The sequence below is a fragment of the Callorhinchus milii genome, unplaced genomic scaffold (assembly GCF_018977255.1).
Source record: "Callorhinchus milii isolate IMCB2004 unplaced genomic scaffold, IMCB_Cmil_1.0 Scaffold14, whole genome shotgun sequence".
Taxonomy (NCBI): domain Eukaryota; kingdom Metazoa; phylum Chordata; class Chondrichthyes; order Chimaeriformes; family Callorhinchidae; genus Callorhinchus; species Callorhinchus milii.
Window position 1 is genome coordinate 7,637,076 of NW_024704755.1, and position 14,527 is coordinate 7,651,602.

General features: G+C 39.7%; 1 protein-coding gene across 1 annotated transcript in view; it reads right to left on the bottom strand.

Annotated features, from left to right (window-relative positions):
- Nucleotides 1-9,037, bottom strand: part of znf536 (zinc finger protein 536) — a 104,108-nt gene extending 95,071 nt beyond the window's left edge. The window contains exon 1 of the mRNA XM_007889383.2: nucleotides 6,865-9,037. Within this exon, the coding sequence (XP_007887574.1) occupies nucleotides 6,865-9,037 (2,173 nt within the window). The remainder of the gene's footprint in view (nucleotides 1-6,864) is intronic.
- Nucleotides 9,038-14,527: the final 5,490 nt, after the last annotated feature.

Genomic DNA, 14,527 nt, shown 5'->3' on the forward strand with positions numbered 1-14,527 from the left:
GTGATTAGACTAGGTGAGTAACGCAGATTGTTTTGTTAAACAAGCACGCTGGAGTTTGGCTTGGTTGCCTTCAGGGGTCAGGGAGATATTTTCACGGTTTCATCTTCACAGAAATGTTACCTGTCACTTCCTCATGAGATTAAATAAGATGGAAGACTTCATGGTATATCATTTGTTTTGACAAGCTTAATTTTGACAAAGCTGTGATATAGCTGTTTTATATTGTGACAGGTGTAATTGGTTACCTGGATTTATCCACCAACATCTTGAGGACCACAGGGTCAGGGGTGAAAGAGACTTTAGTGGGCAGTAACTGTCTGTGCTTTCTATGCACACAAGACAATTGTGCATTAAACCACAGTAACATCAATACCAATCTTGGATCAGCTCTCACCACATTGTGAAACCCTACTCAGGAGAGAGTTTCTCCTGATGGCCTCACCAACAATTCCCCAGATAAAATATTGGACATTCACTTCAGGTTATTTAAACTGTGCTTAGCTTGTGGGACAATTAGCTGCTGGTTCATCTACAAATACATAGTCATTACACTTTACAGAAAAATTGCTTTGCGACATTTTGACGTGATAAGCTGCTATATCAGACACAAGGAAATAATTATTTATATTCTTACTCGGAATGTGGTATCGATATTTGATGATACCCTCCAGATTTCTCTGAATAATTATTCTGGTTTCTACTGGAGCCACCGACTGTCATTATAAATTCAAAGTCTGTTTGAAGTCCTTTTAAGATATGATTTAATATGAATGATATTTAAACTGTGCTTAAAGATCAACAGAACATGTGATGTTATTGAATGTTTCTAATGAACAAGATGGTGCACCTATATTGGGGATTTGCTACACTAGGACAGGTTTACCCTGTTCATCACTACGTTATGTGGTGAACTTACGGTTGTATTTTTATTTATGTTAGAACGCAAAGATCTGACAGTCTGTCCATTACCACAAGCTGCTTTTTGAGGGGAGAAAAAAAGCACAGATCTTCTCCCATTGGTTTAGTGGGCAAATGCATCATGGGTTCAGTCCCTTGTCTGCATTGAGTTAGTAGATCTCAGCCAGGAAAGCAGCAGTGGTGCTAGAATTGGCTTCACCATCCCAAGGACGGGGAGGGAGAAAATTGGCCTCAAATTGCACTGTGGATCACCACACAGTAACCCCTGCTGGAGGTGTGCATGTATGGACGCCCAGGTGAGCATAGGGCCAGGCTCAGCACTGATGGCTTCCATTACTTAATAGCTTCCTGACTGCCCAGGTACATACATGAAGAATGGGCACTCAACTGAGGTCAGAAGAACAAATGGTCCCTGTGGAAATGTACTCCTGCCTTTGGGTGATCTTGTTCCTGGTACTACAGTTTTATCAGTGCTTATTTTCAACAGCAGATTATTAGGATCTAAACTATTCACAATATTATATAGCTTTGGGTTAAAGTATAACACTTACTCTGGAGTCTAGGGCTCAGATTAAATAATTAACAGATTAGTATTTGCAGTAGTGCGATGGGAGTAAGGACTGCAGAGATACACTTAAAAGAAATTACCCCTTATTATTGTGCACCTAACAGAACAAGCTCTGATATAAATAAAAAGGGAAGGCCAGTTTATCTTCACAAAAAAATACACTCAACATGAGTCTGCAATTATGTGCAGTGGACTGCAACACACAATTGCAGAAAGTTATTTTTGTGACTGTTCTATGTTAGAAGCTCAAGTAGCTGTAGTTTTATCCAGCAGCAAAAAAAAATGCTCCTACAATTGTTACCCGGTGAAGTGATGCTGTCTTTCAGGCACATTTAATAGATTTGCTTTGCCCTAAGACTGGCAGGCAAGTACAAGGTTCAGGCATGCATTTACATTTTATCTTGTCGCAGGTAACCTTACAGAGCATAAACAGCAATGTGGTTGCATAACATTTTGGGGGATTTTATGAATAACTCAAAAGAAAAAGCACTACCTTTATATGACTTGGAGGGCATAATTGGTATGTATTGGGGATAACATATTAATACTGATGATAATTATGCTTACTTTACATATGCAAACCAGGTTAATTAGAAACTAGACTTTTGCCTATAACTCTGTAAAAACAATTCCTATTTTTATCAAACTTGGAACATATGATTAATATTTGAATTTGAATAATATACTTATGAATTATGCAAATCAGGCATATTAAAAATCTTAATTAGAAAATACATGTTCTTTTGTAACTCAAAAAATTCGTAAATATGAAATTTGGAAGGACATGTCATTATGTTAGAAGAGATAACATATTAATTAGTTGCACTAATTGAATCAGATTTACTTATGTAAATGATATCAATTTGGACAATGATTTCCCCCATCTCAAAAACTATATGTATATGTATATATATCCATAAACATGTACAGTAGAAAGATGCTGGTATCTTTCATGAAACTGTAGTAAGACAGGAGGTCATAAAACTATATGTAATTCCTTTGTTTATAAACTACTTGTTATACGACCTGAGTATTCCTGCTTCTGAAAAAATATGTTTTTGAATATGACTGCCAATTTGCACAACTTATTGTCCCATTTGGTGAGGGAACTGGGAGAAACTCCCTTCTTTTTTTCAATTTGTGCCATAGGATCTTTGATGTCCGTATGAACAGGTAGAAGATACCTCAGGTTTTAACATCTTATCTGTAAGACTAGAGTAGAGTGACAGCTAGGGTGTGAACTCAAAGTTCTGACGTGGGGCTTGAACCTAAAACCTTCTAGTTCAGAGGCGAGAGTGCTACCATAGCACCAGGCTGACACTGCTACTGTTAGTCACTCAATTTAACATTTAACCTTTAAGCTTGACTCAGCACTAACTTGCAACAAAGTTAAAAAAAATGTCAGTGGCATTCTGATCTCTAATTTAGATATATGAACATCTAATAAGTACATTGTAGCTCAGGTTACTGTGTCTGTTACAGAACTGACTTATTTCAAAGCTACATGTTTGACATACCCCTCAGGGCAAGCTACTTCAGAATGGATTTGTTATGTTTCTTGTAAAGCGGTGTTAAATTAAATCTTGGGCTCAACATCTCAATTACTTTTAGAACGTATTAGACTGTTAGACAATAGTTTCAAGTCACAAAACTTTCAGGCAGTTTAGCTTTCGTGCTCTGGAAATGGAAGAGAGTTTTTTTAACTTCTGCACAGTTATTGCTTGAACATTTCAAATGTATTGTAAAAGTCTTGCATTTAATAATAATAATACTAATAATCTTTACATTTGATATAGCGCCTTATCAAGTCTTCGAGACATCTCAAAGCGTTTCACAGAATATACTGTGAAGTTAATTGACTGTATATCTTTTGTGCATTTGGAAATATGTGAGATTCCCTCGGAACCTGGGCAGTGGACACAGTAGATTTGCACGAACAAACACTAGAGCTTTGGCCATTAGAACAGTGAAATAAATAATTTACCCACAGATTCAGGGTACCACAACATGGGAATCTAAGCTATTCTTAATCGCACAGCTTTGAAACATTATCTATAGTTTTAAAGTAACTCTCATGTTAACTCTCACCTTACTGAAATCAAATGCATTTGTAAGTTAAAAGTAATCCAAACAGGTAATTGATAGGCAAGTGCCAAATATCTTATAAGAAGTTCATGTTCAGCTTTGAAAACTGTTGCACTTTTCATAACTGTTCATAGTTATGTCTGGTTGTGGCTGTTATGTTCTATTTGTTGATCCTCAGTCTCTCAAGGGGAAATGGGGGGTAAGAGAGGTCACAATAACAAAAACTGAACAACACTGTGGTTCAGCGATGAGAACTCTGCACCACAAAAACGTTTTCTGGTCCATTGGTCCCATTTTCACCTGTTCATTGATTTCCACTTCTTTTTACTCCGCCAGCGAACAGCTGGATATTGCACTATTTCTGTGTGTGTCACATTCACACATCTTACTCATAACTGTCTAAATGCAACTTTGACCTCACTTGTGTTCAGCCTGAGACGTGTGTTTCAAACAGAAGCTCAGCTCGGAATTTAGGTTGGCAAAGCAGCACAATCAATCAACAATTGCTTCACTTGTGCCTTTGTGGCCCTCCACCATAGACCTGATTTTGAACATCGGTGTAATAATAATGAAAAGATGAGTTATAAATGAATTCAATCTTCCTGCACTGTTAAAGCCAAGCAGCAGAACAGTACAGCAAAGTATTGAAATCACAAGTTGCAGAGTTAAAATTCGGGAGGGAGGTCAGTGGGGTGGTGGTGGGGGGGAAGTAAACCAGCAAAGAGCAATACAGGAGTGAAAGGACTGACTTATTCACTTGGTAGGTTCACTGGAATGTTCATTTAATAACAAAAAAAAACCCTGGCCTCAAATTCAGTAATCAGTCTAACATTTCTGTGGCATGCACACAATATAGACTGAGCCTCCTGCTGTGGTGTCCTAGCTTAGTGTTACTAGCTCTTCCTTATAATGCAGACTTCTCTTTGGATTTAATTTCTATTTACTGTAATCTCATTACATTTTGTTAATAGTGCTTCTAAAATACATCCATGAATCATTTCAAATATTTTCCAACCTAATTCACTTAATTCACCATATATTCGGACAGATGCAACAGTGCCTTAAAATAACTAGGTTTTTTTTCTCCATGGTTACGGTACACACGTCTCACTGTATTTTAAAGGCGCAGTGGAGGATCTTTGGTGAGATTCTTCTGTAAGGATTCCCATTAGAAATCCCTGGGACTCACGGATTCTCTAGCCCAGTGGTGGATCCTGTCAGAGAGGACTTCCTGTGGCTCAACATTCATACCTGCGTTTTCTGGACGAACTACCCTTTTATGCAGTTCACTTGTATCTTCTAATGTATCTAATTCTAATGTATCAATTAACCCTGTCAGAAATCCTGCATTTTAGCTCTCAGTGTCATCTAAGAGCCCATTCTAGACAATTTTTTTTACACATTTTGTTATACAATGACATAGAATATTACAGCACAGAAACAGGTAATTTAGCCCAACTAGTCAGTGATGGTGTTTGAATTCCAGGCCTGCCTCCACCCCTCCAAATCTATTGAAAGGGTTTGGAAGTGCCCAATCCGTTTCCATTAATAATGGAATTGGTTCAATGTCTCTAGCACAGAATCACAGCAACACATGATCAATAGAAGATACAATTACATTTGCACTCCTCACCGAGCAGTGCTTTTGCACTCTATTTCTCGTAGCTTAAAAAATCTAGAATGAACAATGGAAGTTTTCCTATTGACAAACTGGCTGTTGCATTGGCCTACGAAATACTTTGAGATGTCCTCCCAATATGAAACGCTAGGATTATTATTATTATTATTATCATCACTGTCATTTCTGTGAAGCGTCTTAGGGATCGATCAGAAAAGAAAAGGTGAAATGAAAACATTTTACTTTCCGTGAGGGAAACTGTTTGTGTGAGGGAGAGTGGAAAACAAATGTCAAAAAATTATGCAAATATGTGGCAGACAGCATTTTGATCAGTTGCATCTTACACTATAGGCATTCTGTTAACAAAACACTTAGATAGGGATCTATGAATGTAAACCAGTTTCACCCTGAACCCTGAGCCTCCATTAGTCAAAGCAACTGTGTTCCTTTGGAAGATTCTTCCTACTATTCAATACTGTTTATTCATCTGCTGTGTTCTCCCTTTCTTTCAGCTGGGCCATCTAATGTGCATTCTAAGTAATAAATCCAAAATTAGACCACTACCCTGGCACCGGCTAAGCATATTTCATGGGTATTTAAACAGCGACATTAAATACTGCATGCATCTCTGGAATGCACAGCCTGAGTAGCAGTGTTTTGGCAAATTACTTAAGGTTTTTGAAAAAGAAAGAAAGAACCTCCTAACAGAATTGCGTGACTACGAAAGTAATTCACGGAGTTGCTGTTTTTACCATGTTCAAGCAGGAACTCAAATGAGATAGTAAATCTCATCCTTTTACTTTGCCTTTCTCTATGTTTTCTCACACACACACAAACACTCCTCTGATCAATTCTAATCTCTCCCCATCTTGCATTGAGTGACAGAAAAAAGTATCTACCAATTGGGTTCCACAGCAAACAGAATAGAAACCTGATATTTGGATTTAAAACAAATACACATAAAATCTATATTATGAATTATAAATGTTGCTCCTTGTAAATACACAAGAATTGAATATCCTTGAGATCAAATAGAAATAGATGATATGAGCATTATTATGCTCAAAAGAAAACGCATACAAATTGCTTGATTCTGTTATAATAATAATAATCCTTGTATTTGATGTAGTGTCTGGAGCACGTCTCCAAGAGCTTGACAGGATATACTGTGAATTGTAGTGAATGTGCAGCTTGTAGGCAAATGTTCAGGGTGTGTGCAGTGATTCCAGCATCATGAAGTAATCATGGGTCTGAAGATTTTATGCATTTATTTTAAAATGCAAGCAACGGTCAATAAACAACAGCAAATTGCATTTATATAGCGCCTTTCAGATCGGGAGGATGTCTCAAGGTGCTGGACAGTCAAGGGTTTGCACCCAAGCTGGGAAGTCTCATTGCTGCACAGTCGAGGTCAAGACAAAAGGTGTTTGAATGAATTTACAATTGACGGTGTTCAACGACACTGTGTCAAGTGTTGACAGATTGCGTAAACGGCAAGCGCTCTGTCAATGGGTAAAAAATGAAGCTTCAGTCTTTGGGGAGAAAACTTCAGCCATAGCTGTCTGGTCAAACTATATTTGTGATCAGATCGCTATGGCTAATATTTTCTGAAGGTGGGGTTTGAAAAGTAAGCAATGAAAGCTACTTGGAATGCAAAAAAAAAAAATTCTGTTACCTGAAGAGGATGGTGAGGACGGGTTTGGACTATCTTCCTGGGTACTTCCAGTCATAGAGAAACCTCCCGCAGTCGTGTTGTCCTCAGTGACATTGGACGATCCTGGTGTCGTTGACCTACTGATTGATTGGGAATCCTGGTCACTTCCAGATCCACGTCGTTCATCTAATGGACTCTGGAGGCCTTCATCACCAGGCTTCCTGCTCTTCTTGTGCACTCGGGAATGAACCACAACTTGATGATAGGTTCGAAATACTCTGCCACAGTCTGAGCATTCGGTTGGCTTTTCCTTCATAGTTCCGTGGTTTTGTCCCAATCCGGAAATTTTGTACTCCAGTCCTTGATTCATTCCTTGTGCCACAAATTCCCTGTTTCCCAATGAATCATCTTTACCTGAAACATCAGTCAGGTTACTTCTTTTAGTGCTTCGAATCAAATCAGCCTCTGGTCTGGGCTTTGATTTATCTCCAGCTACAAAGACAAATTCTCCTTTCTCCTTATCAAAGATGACACCTGCGTTTGCCAGAGCTTCTTCCTGACCAGGCTGCAGGTATTGCTTTTTTGGCAGGACAGCCTGCTCCACAGCCATTCCTCTCGTCACCAGCTGCCAGGCCTGGTAACTGTTAACTGGATCAAACTCTGCCACTCGGGCCACTGCCTGCAACCGTTCCATGCAGCTCGCCTTCAAGGGAGGGGCCAGGTTCAGATACCCAAGCAAGGAACGCTTGTCACCCTCTGCCATGACACGGCCTGCGCTGCTCATGGGCATGATGAGCTTTCCAAGCATTTCTTTCTCCTTCCTTGCGATTTCCCCTTTGTTATAATGCAGCTGGTTTTGTTCGCTTAAGCTCGCTTTGTCAGGAGATAGGAAACCGCTCTGTAAACACGATACATATGCCGAATAGACATTGGAATTGGATTCTTGCACCATATCATTCAGGGTAACAGGCACCTCTCGGTTATTCTGAGATTTGTTCTTGACCGCCAGTTTATTAAGATGCACCTTCATGTGGTTTTTCAGAAACCAGGGCTCCTTGAAACGACGTCCACAGATCTGGCAGCAGTGCTCAAAGGAATCCTTGTGTTTTCGCATGTGACCTTTCAGGAACCAAGCCTGGCTGAAGACCTGGCCGCAGACTTCACAGCGAAACTCGCTGGCCAATTGCTCTCCGTTGCCACCAGACCCCTGTCCCTGGGCAGACTCAGCAGTGATGTGTGCTTTCTCCACGTGGCTAATCAGGTCTTCCTCCTGCGAGGCAGCAAATTCACAAAGCGTGCACTTGTAGGGTTTGTGGAGGATTCGGATGTGACGATCCAGCTCCTCGCGTTTCTTAAACTTCCCTTTGCAGAAGGTGCATCTGAATCCCATGGCGGCAGCAGTCGGCTCTTCTTGCGTGCCTGGCGGCTTGGGATTGGAAACTGCATTGGAAGCGTCGGAACTGCCCTGACTGGCTGGCGAAGGCAAACTAGAGGAGCTAATGACAGGCTGCTTGCCATCAGCCTTGGGCTGGCCCAGGCTACTTTTCAGCTGTTTGTCCCTCAGGATGGCCCTCTCTTCCAGCTCGTGCAGAAGCCTGTTCTCTTCCCTGACCCTCCCGCGGCCTTTCCCGAGATTACCAAGTTTGTGAGTGCGGAGATGGATCTTCAAGTTGCCTTTCTGGGCTGCCCTGTGATCGCAATAAGGGCATTTGAAGGGCTTCTCCCCAGTGTGGGTGCGCATGTGGAGAGACAAGATGCTGTTGAAACGAAAGCGTTTGCCGCAAATGGGGCACGGGTACTTTCTGGATTTCTTTGCGTCATCTTCGGTGCCGTTCATCTGTGAAATGATGCCCAGATTCTGTCCATTTAAGAAGTGCTGTAAGTCAACTCTCCCATTCATACCCAAGTTTGTGTCAATATCCGCATTCAGCTGATTTGCCAGCAGGGTCATTTGGCTGCTGATGGGTTGGCGTTTATCCTCCAGTGCTATTGCTGCTTTTTCCTCAGGGTTTTGCCTGGTCTGGAGCTCTGGGCAGGCATGTCCCAGTTGTGTTGTCAACTGATGCAGCTTCTGGCTTATTGGGTACTGGCCATTAAGTACTGGTTTGTTGACATTAAGTACTGGTTTGTTGAGCTGGGCATTAGGTTCAGGCACAGCTGAGGGTACACCAAGGCACAAACTTGCTTCCTCCATTCCTAATATTGATTAAAAAAAGGACGAAAAAAAAATAACATTAACATTAAAAATACAAGTACGTTCCACCAAAAATTAAATTTGGATTCAATAGATAGAAACAATAAAAGTTCCAAGACGACAAATTACTATTTGCAAAACTCTATTTTCTGCTTCTGGTAATATCCAGCATCAAATTCATTTTATATTGATTTCACGAAGCAAGGGACAACAAAAACCCAGCTCTAGGTCTCAATTTCAAATGACAAAGCAGAACTGAATCACAGTTGCATCTGTGCTTCTGTGAGTGTGGGTTTAACGTTTTATTTCCACTATCGTATCCTTGATTATTAGCTTGTTTGCAATTCTGAATAAATGATGAACAGCACTGAATTATTCACATCGTGTTTGCCTACTTTAACCGTATTTGTAGCAGTTTATCAGGACCAGGCAAAATGGTCAGAGACTTTTATCCTTTTATGCATCTGCACCTTAAATTTGAACAAAAGTGAGATCGGCATTGCCAGTTTATGTAAAACACTTAAACCGCAATGACTGAATTTCTCATTGTCTGATTCTGAACAATGATGCATCTATAATAAACCTTGTGAAAGCAAGGCTTTCGAATAAAAATTAACGAAGGGAGTTGTTTTGGTCAACTAAAGTAATATCTTTTAAAGCTGATTATTCTGCTGCCTGGAAACAGTATGTACTGCTGTAACCCATGATTACAATCATAAAAAGCCATGGGTATTTGCAACTAAGCTTCAAACAGATATATTAAATTTAAGAAGCTCATCAAAGATCTAGAAATACGTTCACATCGGTTCACTAATCCGCAAGCACCTCACATTATGTTTTCACACATTTCTTTAAGTTTCACAAAAGTTCACAAAGCATTTTGCGTATCTCTTAAAAGGCTTTTTTTTATATAAAAGCAGCACATATAAAACGATGCAGATTCCATGAGGCAGCTCAAAAACATGAGTGGCTGCAACTGTCACACAGATGAGAAGCTATGTTAGGCAAAAATATAGTTCCTCCATTTTTTCCACCATTACTTTCTGCTGTTTTAAAGCTGAATTCTGCCAGACTGATTGTTTGCCACTGAAATGTTTGCTTTGACACCATTTTGATAGCAATAGCTAAATTGAACAAAACCCTTCGATGTGATCAGGCTCTTTTCACAAGCAAGCCCACTCTGAACATTTTCATTCAATTTTCCCCTCCCCACTTTTTTAAAAAAAAGCAGAATGTACCACAGATTACAAATATTATTACTGCACCAGACAACTGATATAACCTCGCTTCAAGGTCATTAAACAGCTGAAAACATTTTTATTTCCAAAATAGATCAAGGATTTTAAGCTTGTATGTTAGCCTCCAGAGTTGGGACACCAAAGAAGGACATTTTATTTTTTTTGTTTGCTAAAGTCAACATTGTGAATGTTTTGACATTCAAGCAAAGTTAAATGGACCAAGTTAAAAAAAATTCTGCCCAAGCTTGATCTAGTATTACAAGGTTCTATATCAAATTCAAGGATTATTATTATTATTATATTAGACTCTCAAAATGTTGGGATCCAATTGATTGTGGCCAATGTATTAGGGAAAGCTGACATCATGATGGGGAATTCAAATTTGAAATGAAAGACAAGGGAACTCAACATTTAATTCCACTGCACAAACTTTGCTGGACATTTCATATTATTCCAGCTACAGTTCCTGACAGATGAGGACTTCAGTCTTAATCCCACATACTGCACATGCCCTCCTGTCGAGCCCATTTGTTTTTTTCCAATGGTGAAAGGTTGTACGAATTTTAAACTATTTTTGTTGCGCATCTCACAGCCTCATCCCTCCTCATATCTCTAAGCATTTTTGGGGCGGGCTTAGGGGCAGCAAACTCCACCACAGCTCCAATACTTTGACAGTGGGTTGCGATTGCGCTGAAAAATTCCAGTCTTTCCGCTTAGGAGCCTGGCTGTGAACTACTTTAACTCGTCACATTGGTTTGTGGGATGCAACGTCCTCAGTGATCAGTTGAGCACGGATGTGCAACAGAGCAGTGAGCAATGAGCTTCAGCTGGCATTTCAGTGCAGTAGTGTCATACAGAATAACGTAACCATTTAGGGAGTTTGATCTGACCTCACAAAGAGGAAGTAGAGATAATGGAATATGGAGCTAGTTTGAGCACTTGGACACTAGGGCTCAGGTCAGACTTGCCCAGGTGGAGAGGTGATCCAGTCAACAACAACAACAAGAACAACAAGTTGCATTTATATAGCGCCCTTTACACGGGGTAGCGACCCGGAGTGCTTGACAGTGGCAGAGTCTGACACTGAGCCAGGGGGAGAGAGACAGGGGAGGTGACCGTAAGCACGATCAAAAAGGAAGATCTTTAGGCGGGATTTGAAGGTGCGGTTTGAAGCACTTGACTTGCTTAGATGGTCGTGAAGACAGATATCAGGTCTGCATCATCCTTTGCCAATTTAGCGCCTAGAGAGTTTGGGAGGGTGGGAGGTTGTCTTTGGGGTCAACCCTTGTTCCCTTGAGGAATGTGTTTCGATCTAATTGGGTTTAAACGGATGAGTGGGGCCAAACCTTGTTCACCAATCAAAAAAAAGTAACCATTTCGAGCCTTTTTTTAAATAATTCAACCATACAGGAGTTTTCTACATCATAGGTCAATGTTTGCAAAAGTCGACAGTTTACTAAACGTTAACATTTCACATTTACCTTCAGAACACTTTTTTTTTGGAAATTCTGATTAAACTTCAGATGTACAAATTTACACATATGTATGATATTTAAAATAGCATTTTGCATTATCCAGGAAAAATGACATCCATTTCTCAGCAAACATTTGCAAGTAGACGCTGAATGACTCATAGTAATTTAAACTGCGCACTATAAAATTTGAACAGACCTTGGCGATACAGATTGATTGCATGGAAACTTTTTCATTCTAATGTTATCTGTCATAAATTTGTAATTAGAGTTGATAGTAATGGGTTGCTGTTAAAATGCAGACAATAACTCCCACCTGAGAGCTAAACCCTCTTTTCTGTTACATTTCTCAGAAAGAGCCCTGTTTTTCATCAAATAAACATTTCTAAAATAACAGTCTTCAAAATCAGAATGCTGATTATTTTTAAAGAAAAGTAAAGGCATAACACAGTTACACTATATATTTGAATTGGTCTATTACTCTTTGCCTTTTGGCTCATCTACGCAACTGGTAACTGGACTCTCATTGTGGGAGTCTGAGTTGAAGTCCAGAACTCTTGCTTGCTCAAACCTCACTAATCTCTGCGGACAGGTTTTGCTGATTCTCAGCTGAACTATTGGACGGAGCTTCTCTTCACGCAGAGCACTCCATCTCAGGTGCTGAAACCTAATCTTCCACAGCAATAAGACTCTCCTGTTGGCTGAGACAGAGAGGCATTGTTGTGGACCTCAATCTAGACTGTCCCACCCTCTTGACTGAAGGAAAGCATGAATGTGGTGCCTACTTTACAGCAAGAAGGGGAATGCGACCAGTGATAAAAATATTTTATTTTACTTTGTACTGAGTGTTTTTGAAAAGCTAAAACATCCTGTTATTCAATCCCGTGGAATTTAGTTCTGGCAACTTAATAACAATAGAGGTCAATTTCATTAAGTGGAAGCCATGTAATTCTGCACTTAAATGTACTGGATAACTTCACTTTGTAAAAAGAGTTGTAAAAGACAGCCATTTCCCAGGGCTATTTCAAGGGTACCAGCTGTACTTCTTACAGTAACTATGTTTTTGAAAAGTTCCAAAACTGTTCATTGTATTGTAGTTTGTTAAAACATTCCTGATTGGAATTACAGCCAGAGACAAGGTCCAGTTCCCAGGCTGTGGGGACATTTGTCCCTCTGCCTCCACCAGACAGAAATTTTACATCTTGACCAAGACGTCGGATGAAACAGGACTCTTGAGGTGCCCGACTGGGCGCAGTGTAAAAATGGCAAGAGTCTTGCCTCAGGCCACAGTTCGTTGCACATTATCAAAGAATGCCAACATCAAGCCCATGTTTGAATATTTGTGCACTTAGCAGATTCCAGGGCACACAGTCTGATTGGATAAATGTGTCTTCCCTCTCCTAATTTTGGCTGAGGATACGGGGGAATAGATCAGTGGGCACCACAGTGCAGCCCTCCAGGGGCAATGTTTAATGTGTCAGCTGTCGTCAGATAAGAAGTTTAAGATGAAATGCTGTCAGCCTATTCCAGTTGGTGTTGACAAATTGTGACACTGTTTTGAAGAAGAGCAGGGAGTACTCTCGGTGTCCTGACCAATGCAACTCCCACTCCCCCAAAATTCACCCAAAAATAAATTCCCCTTACTGCTGTGGGACATTGCTGGTATAGGTTACACTTCAAAGTAGCTCACTGTGCAAAGCACTTTGCAATGTTATAAGGTTTGCTATGAATGGATTATTTTTCTATGCATGCACTGGGCAACTTAAGGCTTTTCAACCTTGTGAGGCATCACAGCTGGAGTTCTCTTACACATATCCACACATACCAACAGGGGCAAACAGTAGCCATAACGAAAAAAGAAGCCAAGTGGACTGATTATAACATTCCTACTGCTGGTCCAGATGAAGTAATAATAATAATACTAATCCTTTCATTTGATATAGCGCTTTTCACGTCTTCTCGACGTCTCAAAGCGCTTTACAGATTATGCTGTAAAGTGAATTGACCGTATATTTGTGGGTGAGGTCAGGTAACTCAGTGAATACAAGGGAAAAAGTACCCTTCTATAGAACCTTGTATGGCTCAGGACATACCTGGGTTGTGCATTTACCAACTAATCCAGGGAGAAATTTGAAATTTCTAAGTATTGAAAGAAAAATAAGAACAAAAAAAACATTTGAGTATTATCTGTGCTTTTAATTAGGTTCCTAATTATTGGTTAACTTATACCACTGAACATACATAGCAGGTTATAAATTTGAAATTTTAAAAAAAGCAGTTAATTGGAAAAATCACACCGGGTTCCTGCTGTGAAATCCATTAACATTCATATTTATATGAAATGGGCTATTTAGTTCATTTTAAATATCAACATTTGAAAAAAAAAGGCTATGAAACAAATCTAGTGCAAATTTGTGCAGCATATCTCAGTGGTAGACAGCAGACACCTCCAGACACGAAGGAAAGTTTACGAATTCTAGATATCTCATTCTATGTATTTAATTTAACTCTCATCTTCTTTTTCAAGGTCTGTAGAAGTATCAATGTTTATGGTATTACATCGATGCTGTCAAATCCACCTCTGTCTAATTCACATCTCCGTAAATTCCAAGTTTCTTTTTATTAAAATAAGTCATTTGAGTCTTTAAAAACTGTTCATTTGAATGGTATTCTAGTCCACTACAAAACAAGCTTATAAGCATTATGTTGGAATAAAAAGATTAATGTATTTTCATTAAATGGTCTCTATTTGTATGGAACTCAAATTGTATAAACGATCT